The sequence below is a fragment of the Meles meles genome, chromosome 1, assembly GCF_922984935.1.
Source record: "Meles meles chromosome 1, mMelMel3.1 paternal haplotype, whole genome shotgun sequence".
Taxonomy (NCBI): Eukaryota; Metazoa; Chordata; class Mammalia; order Carnivora; family Mustelidae; genus Meles; species Meles meles.
In genome coordinates, this window is record NC_060066.1 from 201,254,325 (window position 1) to 201,274,943 (window position 20,619).

The 20,619-nt window shown below is 58.0% G+C and overlaps 1 protein-coding gene across 6 annotated transcripts in view; it reads left to right on the forward strand.

The window, feature by feature from the left end:
• Positions 1-20,619, forward strand: part of HSPG2 (heparan sulfate proteoglycan 2) — a 98,893-nt gene that overhangs the window by 26,774 nt on the left and 51,500 nt on the right. For 4 of the 6 annotated variants that reach the window (XM_046000418.1, XM_046000454.1, XM_046000426.1 and 1 more), the window contains exons 2-14: positions 6,556-6,691; positions 7,241-7,285; positions 13,247-13,356; positions 13,460-13,518; positions 13,787-13,947; positions 15,089-15,139; positions 15,589-15,717; positions 15,921-16,172; positions 16,261-16,380; positions 18,122-18,253; positions 18,379-18,523; positions 18,617-18,768; positions 18,864-19,010. In XM_046000418.1, the coding sequence (XP_045856374.1) occupies positions 6,556-6,691; positions 7,241-7,285; positions 13,247-13,356; positions 13,460-13,518; positions 13,787-13,947; positions 15,089-15,139; positions 15,589-15,717; positions 15,921-16,172; positions 16,261-16,380; positions 18,122-18,253; positions 18,379-18,523; positions 18,617-18,768; positions 18,864-19,010 (1,639 nt within the window). The remainder of the gene's footprint in view (positions 1-6,555; positions 6,692-7,240; positions 7,286-13,246; positions 13,357-13,459; positions 13,519-13,786; positions 13,948-15,088; positions 15,140-15,588; positions 15,718-15,920; positions 16,173-16,260; positions 16,381-18,121; positions 18,254-18,378; positions 18,524-18,616; positions 18,769-18,863; positions 19,011-20,619) is intronic. The other 2 variants (XM_046000437.1, XM_046000445.1) reach the window with 1 other exon arrangement.

Below are 20,619 nucleotides of genomic sequence, written 5' to 3' on the forward strand. Positions count from 1 at the left end.
CTTTCCTTATTTGTAAATTGGGGACGGTGGGGGGCGGGTGGAGGAGCCAGTACCTGCTTGAGGGGGCTGTGCGTTTGCATGAGACAAGCCCTGTGAAACCTTATCTTGGCACCTGCACCCTGGAGCCCTTGCTGTGCCTCCGCCATCCTCCTTATTTGGTGGTGGGCGGGGGGTGGGGGGGTGGGGGTGGTGGTGGAGGATCACGGTTCTTCCCGGCCAACTGGCTGGCAAAGGTCCTGCACCTTGAGAGCCTGAGTGTGGGAAGCTGGCAGGCCTCCCGTGTGGCACGGGCAGGGTAGGCATGCCAGAGGAGGCTGTGGCCACCTCGGTTCCGGCCCGGCGCCCCTCTTAGCCTGCCAGGGGATTAAAGGCCTTTTGGCCTTTGTGTCGGGCTCACCCGCCCCTGGCAGTTTGCACGACAAAATGCTGCCCTGACAGATTCCTTCCCCTTTGCTGTCTGCTGCCCATAGACAGGGCACTGGGTAGTCTGGGGGTGGGGCAGGGCACCGGGGCCCGGGCTGTCGCCGAGCCAGGGCACTGGGTAGTCTGGGGGTGGGGCAGGGCACCTTGACCCTGTATCTGGGACCCGGGCTGTCGCCGAGCCAGGGAGCACTGGTTGTGAAGTGACCTGCAGAGGGGGAGAGGGAACTTCTCCAGGAGCATGTCCCTCCCTGAAGACCCAGGGGCCCCGGATGGGGGAAGGGACACAGGCACGGCCTGTGCTGGCAGAAGGCAGGTGCGCAGGCAGGGGCTCCCTTGTCCCCCCGCCCCCGTACAGTCTCTGGATTTCGATGAGGTGAGCTCACTCCAGCCCAGATGCCTGGAGCCTTGCCCTGGGCAGCTGCAGCCACCCTGGGGACTGCGGTGCTCAGACCTTCCTGCCCAGCTGCGGGGGTGACGGTGGGCTCAGCCCAGGCCTGGGCCGTGGGGAGGGGGTGATGGGTGGGCTGCCCAAGTCAGCCGTGAATAATTCTCCGGAGCAGCCCCAAGCCCCCTGTCATCCCAGGGTCCACCTCGGAGCCAGCAGATAACTTGAGCTTCGGCCCCAAGCTGCGTCGTCACCCGCAGCCTGGGTGCCACCCCGCCAGCCAGCCTGGAGCTTAGGTGGCAGGGCCAGAGCCTTCCCCCCCATCCCAGACCTGGAGGCCGAGCCTGGGCCTGAGCCCATGCCCCGCCCTGCCATGCTTCACTCCTTGTCCATACCTACCCCTCACCTCTACTCTGCCCCTTGCATGGTACTCATTCTAACACTTACTGAGCTCTTACTGTATACAGGGCATCAAGCTGAGTGCCTCGCATGCCTTTAGTTTCCTTTACACGGTGATCCTCTGCGAGCTTCCCTTTGCTCATCTGCCAAGTGGAAATGGTCATGCACCTGAAACCCGGGGAGTCAGAGGCGCTTTGGAATTCGGAAGTTTCTAGATAGGAGAAAGGTTGCGTAGAAGCCATGAGAACACTCAGTGGAGTCTGGGGCAACGCCCCGTCATGAAACGCGGTCACATTGCTGCAACAAAACCTACAGCTCCTCACCCCGAGTGGAGTAAATAGGATGTTAATAGCTTCCTGTCAGTTCAGGTCAGGACTTGGCACCAAATGAGCTTATTATAAACTCATTTTTAAAAAAGAAAACACTCTGAGTTTTCCGAGCTCTTTGGATTTCCCCTTACTGCAGACGAGGGATCGCGGCCCAGCAGCGCAGGCCCTGCCCCGGTTGCCGTGAACAGTCACCAAGGTGGTCCACGCTGTGGCTGCGGACCTGCCGGAGAAAGCCCTCGATGGAGCCAGCCCGTTCCTGTTGTCACCTCCTCCCCGTGCCCCCGCCTTCCTTGATGTCAGCAGCACCAGAAACACTTATCCACACACGTACCCTTTGCAAGGCCCACAACCCTCCCTTAGGGACTCCTTGAAAAATCCCAGGCCCCATATCCTGTATCTGTATCTCTACCTCCCCCTGTACCCCAGACCTTCTCTACCTTCTGTGCCCCTCTCTAAAGGCTCCCCCTTTCCCCTCCATGCTGAGTTCTTCCCAGCTAGCCTCAAATCTGTCTGCATCCTCACTCAGGCCATGAGAGGAAGGTCCAGCTTCTGTCCCTTGTCCCAAAGGGTCTCTGTAGGACTTGGACCTGGAGCCCCGTGTGCACCCTCATCCCCACCAGGAAGGCCTGGACACAGCCCAGCCTCAGGGAGCTGTCTCCCAGAAGTTCCCCGCCTGTCTGGGTCCCCCTTTCCCCTGCCCCCCCATTGGGGGCCCACCGTGCCCACACCCCTGCTCCAAGAAATTGTTCCCAGCACACTAAAACAGTCCTTTGGCCTTGGCTTGTATGAGTCAGCTGCTTCCATTCCCCCACCAGGAACTGCCAGGTCTGGAAAATCCCCCTCTCTGCTTGGCTCCTTCCTCTCTGGCCCAGGTCTGCCTTCTGGACCCCTCCTCTCCGGCCCCGCCATCCGGCTCCAACGCCTGCCTGAGTACTGGGTTCCTCTGGGAGGAAGCTGGGCTTTCTCATTGCCGGAGATGGGCTGCAGGGCAGGAAACCTGGGTTCTATTTCTGCCTTTGACCTTGGAGCCACCAGTGGCCCTCCTTGGGACGTTAGACCACTGGCAGCTCCGGCGTCCCATGGGCCATCCTAGGAGCCGGTTGGGTTGGGGATGGGAACCGACCAGCCCTGGATGTCCTGGCCCTGCCCTCTGCTTAGACCTCAAGGCCAGCCTGGAGGCCCAGCCTCAGCTCTGCCTCTTTCCTGGTTAACAGATGCAGAATCCAGAGATCCTGGGTCTGTCCTCTCTGCCTGCCACTCAACCTGGCAAGTTACATGGGAAAGTGAGGTGTTGTTCCCTCCTCTGTGAAGGGGGGGCTTTCACACCTGCTCAGTCACCTCAGGGGTCATTGTCAAGGTCCAATGACACTGAGATGGAGGAAATGGTCTGTAGACTGTGAAACAGCACTGTAGTTGAAAGGTTTTGTGGAGTCACTCTCAGTGACCTCAATTACTTCCGGCAAAGGCTTAAACATTGGGACCAAACCACAGAGGTCAAATCCCAGCTCCGCTACCTGCTAGATTTTCAAGTAGATAACCTGACTGCTCTGTGTCCCCATCCCTACAGTGGTCTGTTTAACACCTATAACCTGGGTTCACGTTTATAAACATCCTTAAAGGAGTGCCTGGTGTATAGTAAATGATCAATAAATGTTAGCTCTTTCTGTTCCCAAGTAGACCCCAGACTTTCCAGATCTGAATCCAAGTTCCCTTCTGTGCTCACGTCTCAGGCTCCTTTGGGCTCTTTCCGGGAGCCTCTTTCCGGTCTGGCTCCTTCTCTCCTCCCAGATGTGAAATACAGCTGCTAGAAACTTTTGATCTTTAGCTTTTCTCAAATGAAGGCTGTGCTCTTGCTGGGTTAGCCCTCGCTGCAGGCCCTGATCTGACCCCGGAAACTCGGGCCCTGGGGAGGGGGCTGCAAGCAAGGGCAGGCTGGCATGTGGAAGGGCCTGTTCCCTGGAGTCCCTGGGGTGGGCTGGCTTCTATCCGGGCCCGACACGCTCTGGATTCTCTTACTCCTCTCACTGCAGATGTGTGTTCCTGACATTTTTTCCAAGTCGAATCTCACTTTGCTATTTCCTCTCCGGTCCCGACACCACCCTCCCTCCCCACCCCCGCCCCCCCAGCTCCAGGCCTGGGAGAAGCTCTGGACCTTGCTCACCACCACAGTATCCCTTTCCAGACGGCAGTGTCTAGGGGGTGTTGGGAATCTCTGTGCCCCAGGCACACCCCCCACAGCCTGGCTTGCACAGGGAGGGGGAAGGTGCGGCAATGACACGGAGGGAGAGCCCTCCCTAGGCCTGCCCCTCTAACCTCTTCTGCCCAGTATCCATGCCCCTATGCCAGTCTTAGCCTCACACTGCCCTTAGGTCAGTCAGGGCCTGCTCTGAACCCCGCTCCCACCCACTGGGAACATTGCCCTCTACCCGCTGCCAGGGAAGGAGGGAAAAACCCCTCGTGGGGATTGATCTTGTGGTTCTTAGCCAGTGAGTCAGAGTTCTCTGCACACACACCACTCCATCCCTCCCTCCTGGATGAGAAGGAGCCCCAGAATCTATTTCTCACCAGCTCCTGAAGGTTCTAAAGTTCATTCCTGAATACAGACCCTGTCTGGGCATGGGCCAGAAGTTCACTGGCCGTCTAGGAGGGGGATGGGCATTTGTCCAGAGAGAGTGTGGGGAAGGAAAAGGAACGGGAGGAGGGGTTTGCCCCCCGGACTGGAGGGGAAGGGGCTTTAGGCCATGAGAGGGGGTAAGTCATGGGCAGTGCAGACCTTGCACAAGGCTTGGTAGCACGGTGGATACAAAGGTGACCAGATGACCCTGCTCACCAAGTTGCTCCCAGCCTAGGAAGAGAGACTGTGTGTAGACTGCGTGGGAGCAGGTAGCGCCTCCAAAACAAGTCCAGTTCAGGAAGCAGCTAGACTTGATAGGTGAGGACATTTTTGACCACTCACTCACTCATTCATTCAAGTAGTTATTGAACATGGGGTCCCTGCCTTCAGGATGTTTCCATTCTAGTGGAGATACAGGTGATTAGAGTGTGAGCCCAGGAGTGCCCAGAACCCAGTGTGGGCACAGAGAGGACTGTGAAGGCCAAGGGTCAGGACAAAGTCTCCCAGAAGAAACTGTCTTTTTTAAAATTTTAATTTAATTTAATTTAATTTTGTCATCTTTCTTGAGGTGCAAATTACATACAACAAAATGTACCCATTTTAAGTGTACAGTTCAATCACGAGATGTATGTCCCCAGAGAAGTGGCACTCCAAAAGGTTCCCTTGTGTCCTTACCGGTCAGCCTGCCCCACCCCTGGTCCCAGGCTAGTGACCTGTCACTGTAGGTTAGACCATCCCCCCACTAGAGTTGCATATAAGTGGAGTCCCACAGAATGTCGCCCTCTGTGTCTGGCCTCTTTCCTCATGTGTGACTGAGTTTGGCTGTGTGGCTGTGAATGTCAGTAATTCATTCCTTTTTCTTACTGAGCAGTGAGAGGACGTGACGGTGAGCTGAATTTTGGAGGGTAACTTAGCCCAATAAACAAAGGGAGGAAGGGCATTCCAGCGAAGGGACTAGGCGAGAAAAGGCCAGAGGCTGCAGGGGCATGGGCTGGGCAAAGCTGGGGGGTGTAGGGAGGGAGAGAGACTGGCCGTCTCATTGTTTTCCTTCTTCTCCTTGGGCCTCTTTCCTGTTGCCATCACCTTGTCTAGCCAGTGAGGGCTGGGTCTGGCTTTCACAAGCGAGACCATTTCCTTCTGGCTGGTTTGGGCTCCCCAGGGAGGGCCGAGGCCGGGGCAGGGCCTGAGATACTCGCACCGGGTTCTCTGGGGCTGGACGTGCATTACGGGGCCACAGAATATCACATCTATGCACGCTGGTGCTTGGGGGCTCTGGGGTTCCCTCGGGCTCCCCGGGGCTTGTGTCTTCCTCTACGGTATCTGATAAAACTCATTTGGAAACATCTTGATCTTGTCTGAGGGGCAAGAGGCACTCACTGCCCACACCCTGACCTGAGAGAGGCAGGTGTGATGGCCGCCGGGGCCCTTCTGCTCTGGCCTGCGGGGTGCAGGGTCTCAGCACGCCCTCTGTGGAGCTTGTGCTGGGCTCAGCATCAGCCTGAGGTCACACAGAGTTGACACCACGCCTGTCCTGCCCCCATCCCGCCCTGCCGCTGGGCTCCACTCCCACTGCTGGGAGCACAGATGAGCTTGTCAGTGTGGCCACGAGGGCCGGAGCGGGTTGTCCAACACGGCTGGAATGTGTTTCCTGTGGCTTGGAGCTTTGGAGGCCAGACTGAGGCCAAAAGAGGTGGCCAAGATGGCCTGATGGGAAGCTGTCATTAGAGACAGCAGACGCAGTGGGCTCACCATTGATTTCTGTCTCTGTCCTATCCATCCTGACCCTGGCCACCCTTCGTGCCCATGGACCCCCTCTTTGCTGGCCCCTATTACCCTTTACCTGCCCGTGGCCCCCTGTCTACCGCCTTGTGTCCTGGATGACCCTTACCTTCTCGAAGGAAGACGAATCATTCATCATTTACCAAAGTGATTTTAATGTTGCCTATTTTTTTTTAAAGATTTTATTTATTTATTTGACAGAGAGAGATCACAAGTAGGCAGAGAGGCAGGCAGAGAGAGAGGAGGAAGCAGGCTCCCCACTGAGCAGGAAGCCCGATGCGGGGCTTGATCCCAGGACCCTGGGATCATGACCTGAGCCGAAGTCAGAGGCTTTAACCCACTGAGCTACCCAGGCACCCCAATGTTGTCTATTTATTTGAGGATTCATTCAGACTCAGTGGATTTGCAGGGTTGGGCTCCGAGGCCTCTAAGGGTGAATGGGGCTTTGGGGAAACAGAGTCAAAATGAGTAGTTCAGCCCCAGCCTGACTCTTAGCCAAACCACATCTGAGTAAACCACTCCATGGCTTTGGGGTGGGACTCTGGGTCCCTCTTGAAGTGAGGGGAGGGGTCCTGGGCTTGGCGGGGGCTGGAGAACGTGACCATCGACTGTGTGATCTCCCACAGGTGGCCCATGGACTGCAGGCATATGATGGCTTGTCTCTGCCCGAGGATGCAGAGACGGTGTCAGCGGGCCGGGCTGGCTGGAGCTACTCAGACCTCTCTGATGACGAGGACTTACTGGCTGACGAGGCCTCTGGAGGTGAGCAGAAGGTTCTGGTGGCAGGGAGCAGAAGAGGTGAGGGGGTGGAGGCAGGGTTCTTCCCACTGGTCCTTAGAGAGGCCCCAGGAAGCTGGCCCAAGGGAGCTTCTCCAGAGACGATGGCATCCTAAGCCTCGTCCGGATCCTCTGCTCACAACCTGTGCGACCCTGGGATGACAGCTGCTCCCCACAGCCCAGGATGATGAGGACCGACAGGGAGGTGGCAGACAAGGCACAGCAGAGGACAGTGACCATCCCCTACTGCACTCCGGCCTGGCCTCGCCTAGTGGCCAGTGTGACTGGGCCCGTCCCACCCCAGCGTGGGCAGACAGTCGGGTCCCCAGAGTGTGCGGCCTTGGTCCGTGCCCTCCCCGATGGAGGCTTCTGAGCAGACTTTTCCCGGCCAGCCTCCCCAGACGTGGGGAAGAGGCAACCGTTCTCAGCTTTCATGACCTGGCGCATGACATGCAGGGGCCCCGAACCGTGCCCGACACCCAGTAGATACCCAACAAATGCCTGTTGCCGCACACGCCTCTCTTCTGCTTGCAGATGGCCTGGGGAGCGGGGACCTGGGCAGCGGGGACTTTCAGATGGGTAAGTTGCTAAGGGCATAGGCCCCCCCTCCTGCTCCCCACAGAAGCCCCAAAGCAGGTCTTTCCTACCACAGAGGTCCTGTCTCGGGAGCCGAGGGCCTCAAGGGCTCCATGGGCCTGCCGTGCAGGTGGTCTCATACTTGCCCAGTGACAATCATGTGACATGATTGGCAGGTCCCCACGAGTCGGGATGGTTGGGTGGTATGGTCGTCTGCCCGAGGGACAAGGCTTAGGGCCACAGGCAAGATATGCCCGGTTATAATAGGTGCTGAAAACCAGACATGCAGCAAAGGAAAATTCTCATCTCCCAGGGAGGCCACTGTAGGGTCCTTCCCTAGATCCCATCTTGGGGGTGCAGAGCTGGGGACCCCAGGCGGGGGTGGCCAGGTAGAGGTGCTCTTTGGCACAGGACATTTGGGCAGGCCAACTAGGAGTGGAAGTAGCCTCACCCTGGACCTGGGAGGGACCCCGCCTTTAGGTTGGGTCACCTGCTGGGAAGCCAAGGGTTCCTGGGTTGGGGAAGAGGGCTGGGCTTGGTGGAGAGAAGAGAATCGGGCCTCCATCAGCGGCTCACGCTGCCAGCACTCGGTGCACAGTGGAGCTGGGACCAGGCCAGCACTGGGCCTCAGAGTCCCTGCTTCTTCCAACCCCAGCATTCCAGGTAGAGAAGGAACTATTGGATGGCAAATCCCAGCAGCTCCGTATGGTTCCTGCTGCCTTCTCTGGAAGCCAGCACTGAGCACTCTGTGGTCAGGGCCAAGGGTGGAGCTCGGCTCAAGCGGCCACATGGCAGCCAGTGGTTCCCACAGGGGTGGGCCTGTGCCTCTCCAGGGAAGAGGTCACCTCCCTTTGGTGCATCAGGGGCATCCACATGCCCGAGGCTGGGCAAGTACAGACAGGAGGGTTGGCCCCTGCATGTCCTGGTCCTGACCATGACCTCCCAGCCCCTGGAACTCAGATCCTGACTGAAGCTTTGCCCCATGTAGGTCCTTCTAGGGCTGTAGGATGCCTGGGAGCTGCCTCTTGCTAAAGCCAGGCCTGTGTGCGGAGGCCCTGGTCCTGTGCCTACTTTCAATTTGGAAATGTCTGTGGCCGCTGCCGTGGGGTTGTCGACCACCGCAGCTCCGAGGAGCCCTTGCCAGCCCTCCTCCTCCGTGAGAGGCAGCTGCGAGGGCAGGAGGGGTCAGAGGTGGGAGAAGGGGTGGGGAATGGGGAGCAGCAGCTGGGCAGGGCCTGCTAGCCAGGCAGAGGTCTGTGCTTGTGAATGGGTCCTAGCCGTGGGAAGACACAGGGCCTCAGACCCTCCAGGCCTTGCCCTGGCATTGCCCCCCCCCCCCCCCCTTAGGGCAGGTCCAGGCAGCTGGGCTGAGTCTGAGGCCTGGAGTCAGCAAGTGGGTCTCTCATTCCCAGGGTCTCTGTGTGTTCACTTCAGCCTTGCCCGAGGGCAGGGTCCTCCCCATGCTGGGAAGCAGGGGAAGCAAGGGCCGTCAGAGATGGGGCCACACCAGCCATGCCCCTTGCCTGGGGCCCAGCCCCATACCCTGAAGCTGAGCCCCTGAGATGGTACCCTAGCCCACTCCTGCAGCCTCTGGCCCTGCCCCACTTTTTGTGTGCCAGTACCCCAACGTGGCAGAGAGCCCCTCGCTCTGACTCCCCCTCTCTGGGACCCCCGCCCACCTCCGCTCACCCGGTTTCTTTCCATCTCTCACCTGTCTGGCCTGCTCTGACACCCGCCTGGGTCTCCTGCTCCTCTCCTCCCCTGCCTTGCCCTGTCTTTCTCCATCTCTCTCTTTCCCCCTCTCCCTTCCTTCTGTGTCTCAAACCTTGCTCTCATTCTTCCCCTGCTTTCTCTCTGCATCCCTGTCATTTCCTCCTGTCTGTCTGTTTCTGTCTTTTCCCATCTCCATCTCTCCCTCTGGTCTCCTCTCCCTCCCTTGCTGTCCCTCCTGGCCACTCTCTCTGCAACTCTGTTCTCCAGGCCCCAGACCACCCTCCTGTGGCTGTGGGGAGTCTCCTCCCAGTATGTGAGGCCAGGGCGACCTGGGGGTATCTCTCTGCCTCCCTCCCCATTCCCTCCCCCCACTCTCCTTCTCCCCTTCCTCCCCAGCCTCTATTTTATCACACGCAAGGTTCTGAGGGACTTTCTTTCTGAGTCTGAGGGCCTGGCCGGCCCCTGCCCAGGACATAGCCAGGCCCCATCTAAACACAGTGGGCAGGTCCCCTAGTGTTCCCCCGCCCTGGGCACTGCTAGGACAGGGATGAACGAGGCCACCCCGCGGGGAACAAAGCCCTAGAGGCTGCAGGCCACTTGTACTTCCCTGAGGACTGGCTGATTCTGGGCCCCCCCAAGGGACCCAGGGGCCGTCAGGGCTGGGGTTCGGGGGCCTGGGTGTGTCGCAGAGCAGTTTTGCAGGAGGAGTTGATGGGAGAGTCTGCTTCGGGGCAGGGGTGGTCGCGGGTGTGTTCCCCACCCCCACCTGGGCACAGGCAGCTCCTGGCCTCCGGCTTCTCCAGTCTCTGTTTCCAAGTGAGATGTCTGGTTCGGGTCAAGATGAGGACCAGGAGGAAGACGGCTGGCCATGGTGGGTACCCAGAGAGCATACCCACCCTGGGCAGCTTCACTCTCTTACAGTATCCTCAGCTCTGGGACCTGGTTCCTGGAACAGACAGGGCTTTACCTTCTGCCCTCAGCCCTCAGACGCTGCTCGTAGGGAGGCAGTTCAGGGTGGAAGAGGGAGGGTGCTTGCCCTGACCTACCCCTGGTCTGGGAGGAGGCAGGGGTGGGGTCAGCCTGGAGGGTCCGCGCCCTTCCCAGGGCCCGGGAGAAAGGGGCTTTGTGGAGCCCTGGCCCCCTCCCCCAGGATCGAGCACATTCCTGGGCAGAGGCCCGGCCTCCTCGCCCGCGCTGGGCCATGGGGCTGAGGCCAGGGGCTGGAGGGGCTCTCAATGGGCCTCTGTGCCTGTTCACAAGGGGCCTCTGTGGCCAAGCTCACGGCCTCCACGCTTCGACCCACAGAACCCCACCCACCCGGCACCCAGGAGCCCAGCCCAGCATGGTCCCTGTGTTTCAGGGCACGAGCACCCTCCCTCAGTGTAGGAGTCCCCTTCTGCCCCATCCTGCCACCCCAGGGCTTGCTTAGCCCAGGCCACAGAGGGAGAGGGTCCTTACTCAGGGGGCGTGTGCACCTGGGGGCCTGGCCGAGTGCAGGGGCACAGGGAACAGGCATTGTGGTCAGGCCCACCCAATACTGCTCCCTGCTCTACCCGCCTCACCCTGTCAGCAGTCCCCTCTCTGAGCCACTTCTGCCTCAGGGCCTTTGCAGCTGCTATACCCTCTACCCAGAATGCTCTTCCCCCAGATTCTTCTCCATGGCTCACTCTCTTCCTTCAGGGATCCCCTTTGAGGAGAGTCCTTCCCTGACCCCCCAGGAACGTAGCACCCTACCCCGACCCCAGCACACCCTCTGCCCCAGCCCTGGTTCCTTCCCCAGAGGCCATATATTTCTTGCTCATTTGTTTCCTTTCTCCTCCCACTAGAAAATCATCTCCGTGGGGACAGGAATGGTCATATGTGGAGTTCACGGCCAGACCCTCTGCCCTGAGAACACCACCAACCACGTAGTAGGCCCTCAATATAGATTTGTTAAAGGAATAAATGCCTCTCTCAGATGAGAGGTAATAAAACCAAATCCATCCCTCGGGTTTGTTGTAAAAACCAGAGACAATAATTAGAGGTAACCCAGGCAGCCCCGAGTACGCACCCAGCACGGTCATAAATGTACTTTACGTTTCTGAGCTCAAGCCTCACAAGAACCTTCGGGGGTGGGGACTGCTGTTACACGCATTTTACACGCGAGGACACTGAGGCTCATCCTCGGAGGTGAGGCGTGTCACATGAGGTCACAGGGCTGTAAGTGGCCGTTTTACTCCAGCAGCTAAGCTGTTAACCACGATACTGCCTCTCACACAGCAAGAGCTCACGATATCTGGAACCGACTGTGTGCCGGGGTCCGTCCTAAGCATTTACACATATTTTGATATTTGTAACTCATTAACTTGGCATTTATAATTAACACCTAAATTCAGGAACATTATAAGATTTAATGCTTAGAATATCTTATACATAGTAGGGGCTCAAGAAACAGTATATGTGTGTGTGTGTGTGTGTGTGTGTGTGTGTGTGTGTGTGTACACTCTAGTCTATGTATACAGTAAACATATGTTATAGACCGAGTCAGCGTCTACTACATGCCAGGCTCTGTTCTAAGAGCCCCATATGAATGCTTATGTGTGTATGTATATGACTCATTCCCAGCTCATATGAACTCATATTTATAACTGCTCCATGAACTCATAAACATTGTCTGTAATGTGTATAAAACATTATACAGGGGCACCTGGGTGGCTCAGTGGGTTAAGTGTCTGCCTTCGGCTCAGGTCATGATCCCAGAGTCCTGGGATCCGGCCCCACATTGGGCTCGCTGCTCAGCGGGAAGACTGCTTCTCCCTCTCCCACTCCTTCTGTGCTTTCTCTCTCTTTCTCTCTCCCTCCTCTCTCTCAAATAAATAAATAAATCTTTTAAAAAACCCCAGCAACAAAACTTTATACATATCATGGGGCACCTGGGTGGCTCAGAGGTTAAGCGTCTGCCTTCGGCTCAGGTCATGGTCCTAGGGTTGTGGGATTGAGCCCTGCGTTGGGCTCCCTGCTCAGCGGAGAGCCTGTTTCTCCCTCTCCCACTCCCCTTGCTTGTGTTCCCTCTTTCACTGTCTCTCTCTCTCTCTCCATCAAATAAATAAATAAAATCTTTAAAAAAACCCGACTTTACACATATCATATATGTATAGTAGATGCTTAGGAAACAGTCGTATGTGTGCGCCCACACTGATCTGATACGAATTTATTAAGTCATCACATCTTAGGCACCAACTGTGTGCCAAGCACTACACTGGCTCTGGGGATGCAGGGGTGAATGAGATCCGGGGCTGCGCTCCTCTTCGGGTTCGTGGTCTAGCAGGGGAGGGAAGGGGGACGCCAGCTCCCGATCCTCTAGCACCTGCTCTGTGCCAGGCGCCGCATCGACGTGCTCGGGGAGAGGGTGCATGCGAGCGTGATGTCATTTATTCCCTGCAGCTCTCCAGGGCAGTCAGTGGAATCAATTTAATTAATTAATTAATATTAAATTAATAATATTAATATTAATATATTAATATTTATTATTTAACACTTATTGTTGATGTTAATTAAAATATTAATATTAAATTAATATCCTCATTGGACTGAGGAGGAAACAGAAGCTCAGAGAGGTGAGGTCAGTGCCTACAATGTGGCTGACCTTGGAAGCCATGGTTTTCACCATGAGTCCCTATAGTCCATGTGTCACCGGGCAGGATCTACGCAGTGCAGGGTGCAAGGTGCTCTGATGGGGGGAGCACAGGGACTGGGGGATCCAGAGCAGGTCTCTCTAACATGGCCAGGGTTGAGCGAGGAAGGCAATTGAGCGGTCTTCTTGGAGGAGGTGATGGTTGAGCCGAGCCCTGAGGGATGAGTAGAACCAGCCATGGAAGAGTGGGGAAGCGTGTCTCAGTCACTCGTGGCTCATCCCTGTGCCAGGCCAGTCTCTTCTAGAAGCCAGCTCTTTTTGTCCAGCATCCTCTGTGCCGCTGGGGGTGGGGGTGGGGCCCTCTTTTGCAGCATCACTTAGCTTCTGGGTCAGGCTGCTTCCCCGATGGTTGAAGCCCCCTCACTGGAAGGTGGAGGCCTTGGCTTTGACCCCAGGCAGGCCTGCCAGGGCCACTGTGACAAGTACTCATATGGGCAGTGCTGGGCATGGCTGTGGGCACCCAGGGGTCAGCCTGGGCAGGAGGCCTCTAAAGACCATCCCTGAGTTTCCTGCCGCTGGCCCAGCTGCCTGAGGCCACCGCCTACCAGGCCGGGGTGACACCCAACTCCTCTCCGCAGTTTATTTCCGGGCCCTGGTAAACTTCACCCGCTCCATCCACTACAGCCCCCAGCTGGAGGATGCGGGCTCCGAGGAGTTCCGGGAGGTGTCCGAGGCGGTGGTAGACACGGTGAGGTGAAGGGGAAGGGGCTGGGGAGTGCCCCGAGTATGGGGGGCAGCCCTGGGACGAGGTGAAGGTGTCTGGAGGCTGACGGTGCTGTGTCGCTCTCCAGCTCGAGTCGGAGTACTTGAAGATTCCTGGGGACCAGGTTGTCAGTGTGGTGTTCATCAAGTGAGAAGGGTCCCCTGGGGCCGGAGAGGGACCGGGGTGGTGGGGGGGCGACAAGGAGGGGAAGGAAGAGAAGCCAAATGGAGTGCATCTCTGTTGGTGCAAGTTCAGGAATTTGGGGAGACAGTTTAGACCTTAAATTGCCCCACTCGGGTCTGGGCTGTCCAGGGACAGGGAAAGAGGAGGTCAGGCCTGAGCTTCAGGCCGGGGGCGAGGGAGGAGCTGAGGCCGCGGGCTCACCGGCTCCCCGGCCCCCCTGCCCCATCCCCAGGGAGCTGGACGGCTGGGTCTTTGTGGAGCTGGACGTGGGCTCGGAAGGGAACGCGGACGGGGCTCAGATTCAGGAGGTGCTACACAAGGTCATTTCCAGCGGCTCCATTGCCTCCTACATCACCTCCCCCCAGGGCTTCCAGTTCCGGCGCCTGGGTACAGGTAAGCCCCTCCGGGACCTGGGGCACTTCCTCGTGTCTCAGACTTGTGCGGGTCCCGTTCCAGGGTCCCCTAGGGACTCTGGTCCCTATGGGCTCTTCTAGCATGGAGCCTGTACACCACTAGGGACAGGGAGCTCACTACCCCATCAGTCTGCCCCATCCGTCTCTACGCAGCCCTGGCTGGGCTTCAGTGTAATCTTGTCACCTGTGTCCTCGAGCAGGTGCCCAATGAGACCCAATTTCTGCTCTCCCCCTCTCTCTCTAGACCTCCATACGCTGACAGGAGGTGAGAATTCCTTTCTACATACAGTACTTTGAGACCCAAACACTTTTGCATTTAATAATAACAGAGCAGACATGTATGGAATGCTAACGGGAGGCTAGGCACTCCGTTAAGGCCCTTATGTCCAGCTTCCCATTCAGCCTTCACCATTCCTATGAAGTAGACAGTCCTCCTGTTTTAGAGATTAAGGGACTGAGGCCCAGAAAGGACAAGTGGCCTGTCCCATTCACCTAGGCAGTAGTGGAAAAACCAGAACTGACACCAAACCCCATGTCCGTGCCAGTCTTGCCAGAACCTGTGGGGAGAGGAGATGAGACACTGAAGCTCAGAGAGATCAAGAAACTGGGCCATAGTCACACAGCTTTCAGATATAAAGGCCTGACCTTCAAGCTCTCGGTCAGCCCGTGTTTCTTTACATGGCACCCCGTCTCCTGTTTTGACTCCCAGACCAGGCACGCCCTGTTCATTCCCCACAGGCCCTGCTTCTCAGCCCGACTCCATCCCTGTCTCTCCCCTTAGAGGGAAAACTCTAAGGCATCACCGTCCCTGACTCAGGGGAACCCAGAACTGAACACACTCTTTCCCTGCTGTGGGGTAGCCCAATCAGAAAAAATACACTGAAACCATCACCTCCCTTGTTCTTCATACAAAACCCCAAAGAATACACCTAAAGTTCAAGTGTGCTCTTTTGGTATTCCCCAGCCCTAGATCTGAAGATTTCTGGGCATCCAGCCCTCGTCTCCCCACTTTCTAGGGAGGCTCCCCAGCTAGGGATGGTGGGACCCGCCTGGTCTGGCCCCGCAGCCCATGGCTCCCAGGTCCCAGGTGGGGCCGGTGCTGATCACACCTTCCTTTCCAGCACAGACACCCCCGCCCCCTCTGGCCGCCATGGCGGCCGCAGTGACACCAGGTGAGAGTGTAAGCCAGACCTCCGCCCAGCCAGGTACCTGGACGAGTTCCCGGATGGAGCGGAAGGAAGGATGAGGGCGAGATGGCCGGGCAGAGCCCACAGCCGCCCCTTCAGCCTTTCCCTGCATCCTCCCTGGGCCGGCTTGCGGCCTGCATGCGTGTGATGTGGTGTTCGCATGCGTGTGGCTTGTTAACCGCGTGTGGGGTTTCTGGAAGGCGTGGGTGAGGCCACCGCCACATGTCCCATTTCCCGTGTGTGCTGTGATGTGTCCACGCTGTGCTCCTCTGCCTCGCTGAAGTCTGCCAGAAACCAAATAGCCAGACACAGGCCACCAAAGCCTGCTCCTAGCCACCAGTGCCTGTGACACCCACAAGTTCCGCCCCGCACACCGCCCCCTCCCGCCCCCACCCCCCACCCCGGTCCCTCTGACTCTCCTCCTACCCCCGCAGTGCCCCAGGTCTCGCGAGTCTGCACCGAGGCCGAGTTTGCCTGCCACAGCCACAACGAGTGCATAGCTCTGGAGTATCGCTGCGACCAGAGGCCTGACTGCAGGGACATGTCTGATGAGCTCAATTGTGGTGAGGGGCCATCCAGGGCCACAAGGGACCCACAGACACCAGGGGGGCCAGCACGCACCTGGCCCCCAAGTCCAACAGGAGCTGGGAGGGTTTGGTACAGGCAGGGGGGGGCAGGGATACAGGAGGGGCACGAGCATGGGGGCGAGGGGTGAGGAGCCACATGCCGCCACCCTGTGCCAACACCAGGAGGGCTCTGTCCACAGAGGAGCCAGTCCCAGAGCTCAGCTCCGTACCGCCTGCTCTGGTGGAGACACCCTTAGTGCCCCAGCTGGAGGTGACCACCCCACAGCAGCTCCCAGGCTTGCCCACTCCCCAGCTGCTGGCCCCCAGTCCAGGCAGGCCTCTGCCCTGTGGGCCTCATGAGGCCACCTGCCACAGTGGGCACTGCATCCCCAAAGACTACATCTGCGACGGGCAAGAGGACTGCAAAGACGGCAGCGACGAGCTCAACTGCGGTGAGGACCGGCATGGTGGAGAGCCGGGTGCAGGGGACAGGGGAGTGGCCGGGGGAGATCACTGGCTGAACCTGGCCTGGTCCCCTAGGCCCCGCACCGCCCTGTGAGCCCAATGAGTTCCCCTGTGGGAACGGACACTGCGCCCTCAAGCTGTGGCACTGTGATGGGGACTTTGACTGTGAGGACCGCACCGACGAGGCTGACTGCCGTGAGTGTGCCCAGGGCCCCCCCACCAGGCCCAGCCCCCCTGCCCCAGCCCTGCCCGTAGGATGGTCTGCTCTCCCTGGCCCAGTGCACAGGCGCTGGGGACAGACTTGAAGGTTCCTCTCTCTCTGCCCCCAGCAGTGAGGGCTCTCGGCTTTGAATTGAACTTTGTAGGAATCCATGTGTCCAGACTGCCTGTGGCTACAGTCTCCTTGTTTCTTTTCTGTACTTTGTGGTCATAGATCTTCTCTGTGTTATTTATGCTTGGGTAGAGGTCAGACAAGTGCCCAAGAGGGCTTGATAGCCCGGTGTCCCCTAACGATGGGACATTTGGCATATGTGGGAGTCAGAACCTTTCCCTGATGGGCGTAGGGCTTCTTCAGAGCTAGCTAGTTCTGACTTTTCTGGACATCCTCTGCCCAGCTTTTTGTCGTCTCTCCATTACCTCATCCGTTGTTCATCTGTCCATCCATCCATTCACCCAACTCTCTGTCCATCCACTGTCTACACAGCCCTTCATCCATCTGTCCACCCATCAACCTAGCCACCTATCCCCATCTACCCAGCTGACCTCCATCCATCCTTCCAGTCAAAGTTAAGGCCATTCTGAGAGTTAAATGGGTGACGCTGGAGAGTCAGACACTCTATCGGGCAGCATCTAGAGTGTCCTTCCCTGTAGGTGAAGCCTGGGGTTTGGTAGTCTGAGATTGAGGATAATTTTCAAACCACTTCTCTGTGATCTCGGGTCACATGTCTGGGTGCATGTGGACATTCCTTCTGTCTGCCGGTCCGGCTCCTCCCTGCCGTCCTCTGCCTTCCCTGCCCCACATCGGTGCCGAGAGAAGCAGCAGCATTCTGCAAAATAACAGAGCTTTCTGATGTCCTTCCCGTGGCTCCGAGCTTCCCTGACCAGACAGCCCCTTGGGAAAGAGAAGTAATTGAGGGCTTTAGTTGAAAAGCCCTTCTCAGCTGGGGAAAAAATCAAAGGGGGCCGCAAGCCCTTGTTGGCAGAGCACAGGACAGAGAATGTGAAAGCCGAGTGGCCTCGGGAACTCCTGGACTGTTGGGACAGAAGCCCCAGGCTGGTCAGTAGATGGCTGCCTCCTGGCTTCCTCTCACTTCTTTCCCTGTGCCCTCTCCTTCCTCTCCTACGCCACTCTGCCTGCTCTGTCCGGTCCGTGTGTCTGTCTCAAAGTCAGTGCCCCCGAGGAAGGATGTCAGTCACTGTCTTCTAAAGATGCCCAGCTAAGGGCCCAGCCAACCCCAGGCCTCGGGCCAGTCCCTGGTGGTGGTCTCAGACCAGGTGGCACCCCTGGGCCAGAGGAGTCTGTAGCAGCGACATTCAGGCTGTGGCAGGCCCCTTGCAAGGCCTTTCTGTGAGAGGGCACCGCACCAGGCATCACCTGGTGTCTAGGGATGCCAGTCACTTTGCCTGTGCCTTTGGCAGAGGTCTTGGGCTTCTGAGGCTGGCTGAGAATGGAAGGAACTGAGTGACTGTGCTGTCCCAGGTATAACTCTCTTTGGGTGGGGTGGGGACAAGGTAATGTGATGAGCCATCTGATGGCTGGCTGGTGACAGCTGGCAATGTTGGGGTAACTGTGTGGATCTCATCAGGGCAGCTGTGTGTCACATGGTTGAGAATAGAGAGTGACCCTGGGGACACCAGGGGAAGGTGGGTAGGGAGTGGGGGTGATCCTCCCTGAGGGCAGTGCTTGCTGCCCATACGGCCCGGCTCTGTCCCCTAGCTGCCAAACGCCCTGAGGACGTGTGCGGGCCCACGCAGTTCCGCTGTGTCTCCACGAACACGTGCATCCCGGCCAGCTTCCACTGTGACGAGGAGAGCGACTGTCCCGACCGAAGCGATGAATTTGGCTGCAGTGAGCAGGGGCCCGGGGCCCCGGGGTGGGTTCCCATGGCCCAGTCCAGTCTCAGCCCTGCTCTCCACCCCCTCTCCTCCTCCCTTTGCTCTTTACATCCCTCACTCGTGCTCTGGTCTCCCCAGTGCCCCCCCAGGTGGTGACTCCTCCCCAGGAGTTCGTCCAGGCTTCCCGGGGCCAGACAGTGACTTTCACCTGCGTGGCCATTGGTGTCCCTACCCCCATCATCAACTGGAGGCTTAACTGGGGCCACATCCCCTCTCATCCCAGGTATGGTTGTGAGCCCGGGCAGGGCCCGGAGAGATGGGAGACGCTGGGCCAGTGGCGCTGGCCTGACCCCACCACTGTCTTGGGGCCTTCCAGGGTGACAGTGACCAGCGAAGGAGGCCGTGGCACGCTGACCATCCGCGATGTGAAAGAGGCAGACCAGGGGGCCTATACCTGTGAGGCCATGAACGCCCGGGGCATGGTATTTGGCATTCCTGACGGTGTCCTGGAGCTCATTCCAAAGCGAGGTACAGCCGGTGGGCAGACGGGCCCCAGGCGTGGTGGGGGAGCCGGGGCTGCTTGCTGGTGACCGGCTGCAACCCACTCCCATGCCACCCGGCAGGGCCCTGCCCCGATGGGCACTTCTACCTGGAACCCAGCGCCTCCTGCCTGCCGTGCTTCTGCTTTGGGGTCACCAGCGTGTGCCAGAGCAGCCGCCGCTTCCGGGACCAGATCCGGCTACGCTTTGACCGGCCTGATGACTTCAAGGGTGCGTCAGTGGGTGGACAGGTGGGCGGCGCTGTGGGGGTGCGGGGGCAGGCACCAGGCCTAGAGAGGAGGCAGAGAGGAGAGAGCAGCATCCTCAGGCAGCTGGGGCCAGGTTCAAGGACAGGCAGAGGGGGGCCTGTAAGAGCAGCACTTCAGGGGAAACACACGTTTTAGGAAAAGCCAAGTCCATACTCCTCTGTCTGCTTGGGTTATGAAGAGGACAGGCTCTGGGGCCAGATCCCTGGAGTAAATCCTGATGTTCTCTTGCTGCCTGTGCCCTTGGTCAAGTGACCGTCTTGTGTCTCCAGTTCCTCATCTACAAAATGGGGAAAAAATAAGAACTACCTCCCACACGGTTGGAAGGACTTAACAGGTTAACCTATATAAGCCACTCAGAATCGTGTTCGGTCCACGCTGAGGGCCCCGTGCGTACTCTCTGATGTCCTTGTCATCATTTACAGCATCGTCATCCCCAGAAATTAAGAAGTGCCCATGTCCCCAGAGCCAGGCTTGGGCATCTTCTTAGCCTGGGGCTGACCCCCAGTTATGCTCGTTACTGTCTGTGTGACCCTTGGCTTCTCCAGGCCTGTTTTCCCGAACCCAAGGGCAGGCAGTCAGACTCCATTCTCTCTGGCTCTGAGAGGCAGAATGGCATGGGCCCAGACATCACCCGGACCTGGGTTCAAGGCGCAGCCCCCGTTTACCGCCTTACATCAAGCGGCATCCCATCTCACTTTCTGCATCCCAGGGGATTAAATGCAAGGAGGGCACTTAGCTGCTTCCATAGTAAGCCCTGGGCCAGTGCTGTGGCCTGACACACAGTCATCGGACAGCTGATCGTCTTTGCAGGGTTAGGGCTGTTTTTACTCTTCTGAGAGGCATCGGGGCTTCCCAAGGGTTACACAGCTGTTTAGAGAGTGTTTCGAGCTGGACCCAACACCTGGCTGATCGGACTCAGAATGGTCAGTGTGGGCGGGGCTGAGCAGGTGGCCTGTGTGTGAGCGGTGACTAGGATGCAGGGGACCCGAAAACATCCCTGGGAGGGAAGGAGGAAGGCAGGCCTGGGGGAGTGTGGCCTGGTGTTGGGGGCCTTGTATGGTCATTCTGCAGACAAAAGTAGAGACCCCTCCATGGTGACAGGACTTACAAGGAAGGGGAGGAGCTCGTGCCATGTAGATGTAGTAGCACAAGGAAGGAATTTCTAAGAGTCAAACCAGTCCAGGATTGGGAGGGACTGCCTTTGGAGGTAATGAGCCTCCCACCCCTTAGAGCTGTTCAGTGTGGCAGCCACTCGCAACAAGTGACCGTTTAAATTAAAATTGATCAACTCACCGGCATGCCTGGGTGGCTCAGTTGGTCAAGCATCTGACTCTTGGTTTTGGCTCAGGTCATGATCTCAGAGTTGTGAGATCGAGCCCAACGTCCAGCTCCGTGCCCAGCAGGGAGTCTGCTTGAGGTTGTCTCTCCCTCTGCCTCTCCCCATCATGCATGCGGGCTTTCCCTCTCTCTCTCTCTCTCTCTCAAATAAATTGATAAAAAAAAAACAAAAACATAAATTTTGAGCACCTAGTTGCCCCATATGGCTAGTGGCTACCGTATAAGAGAATACA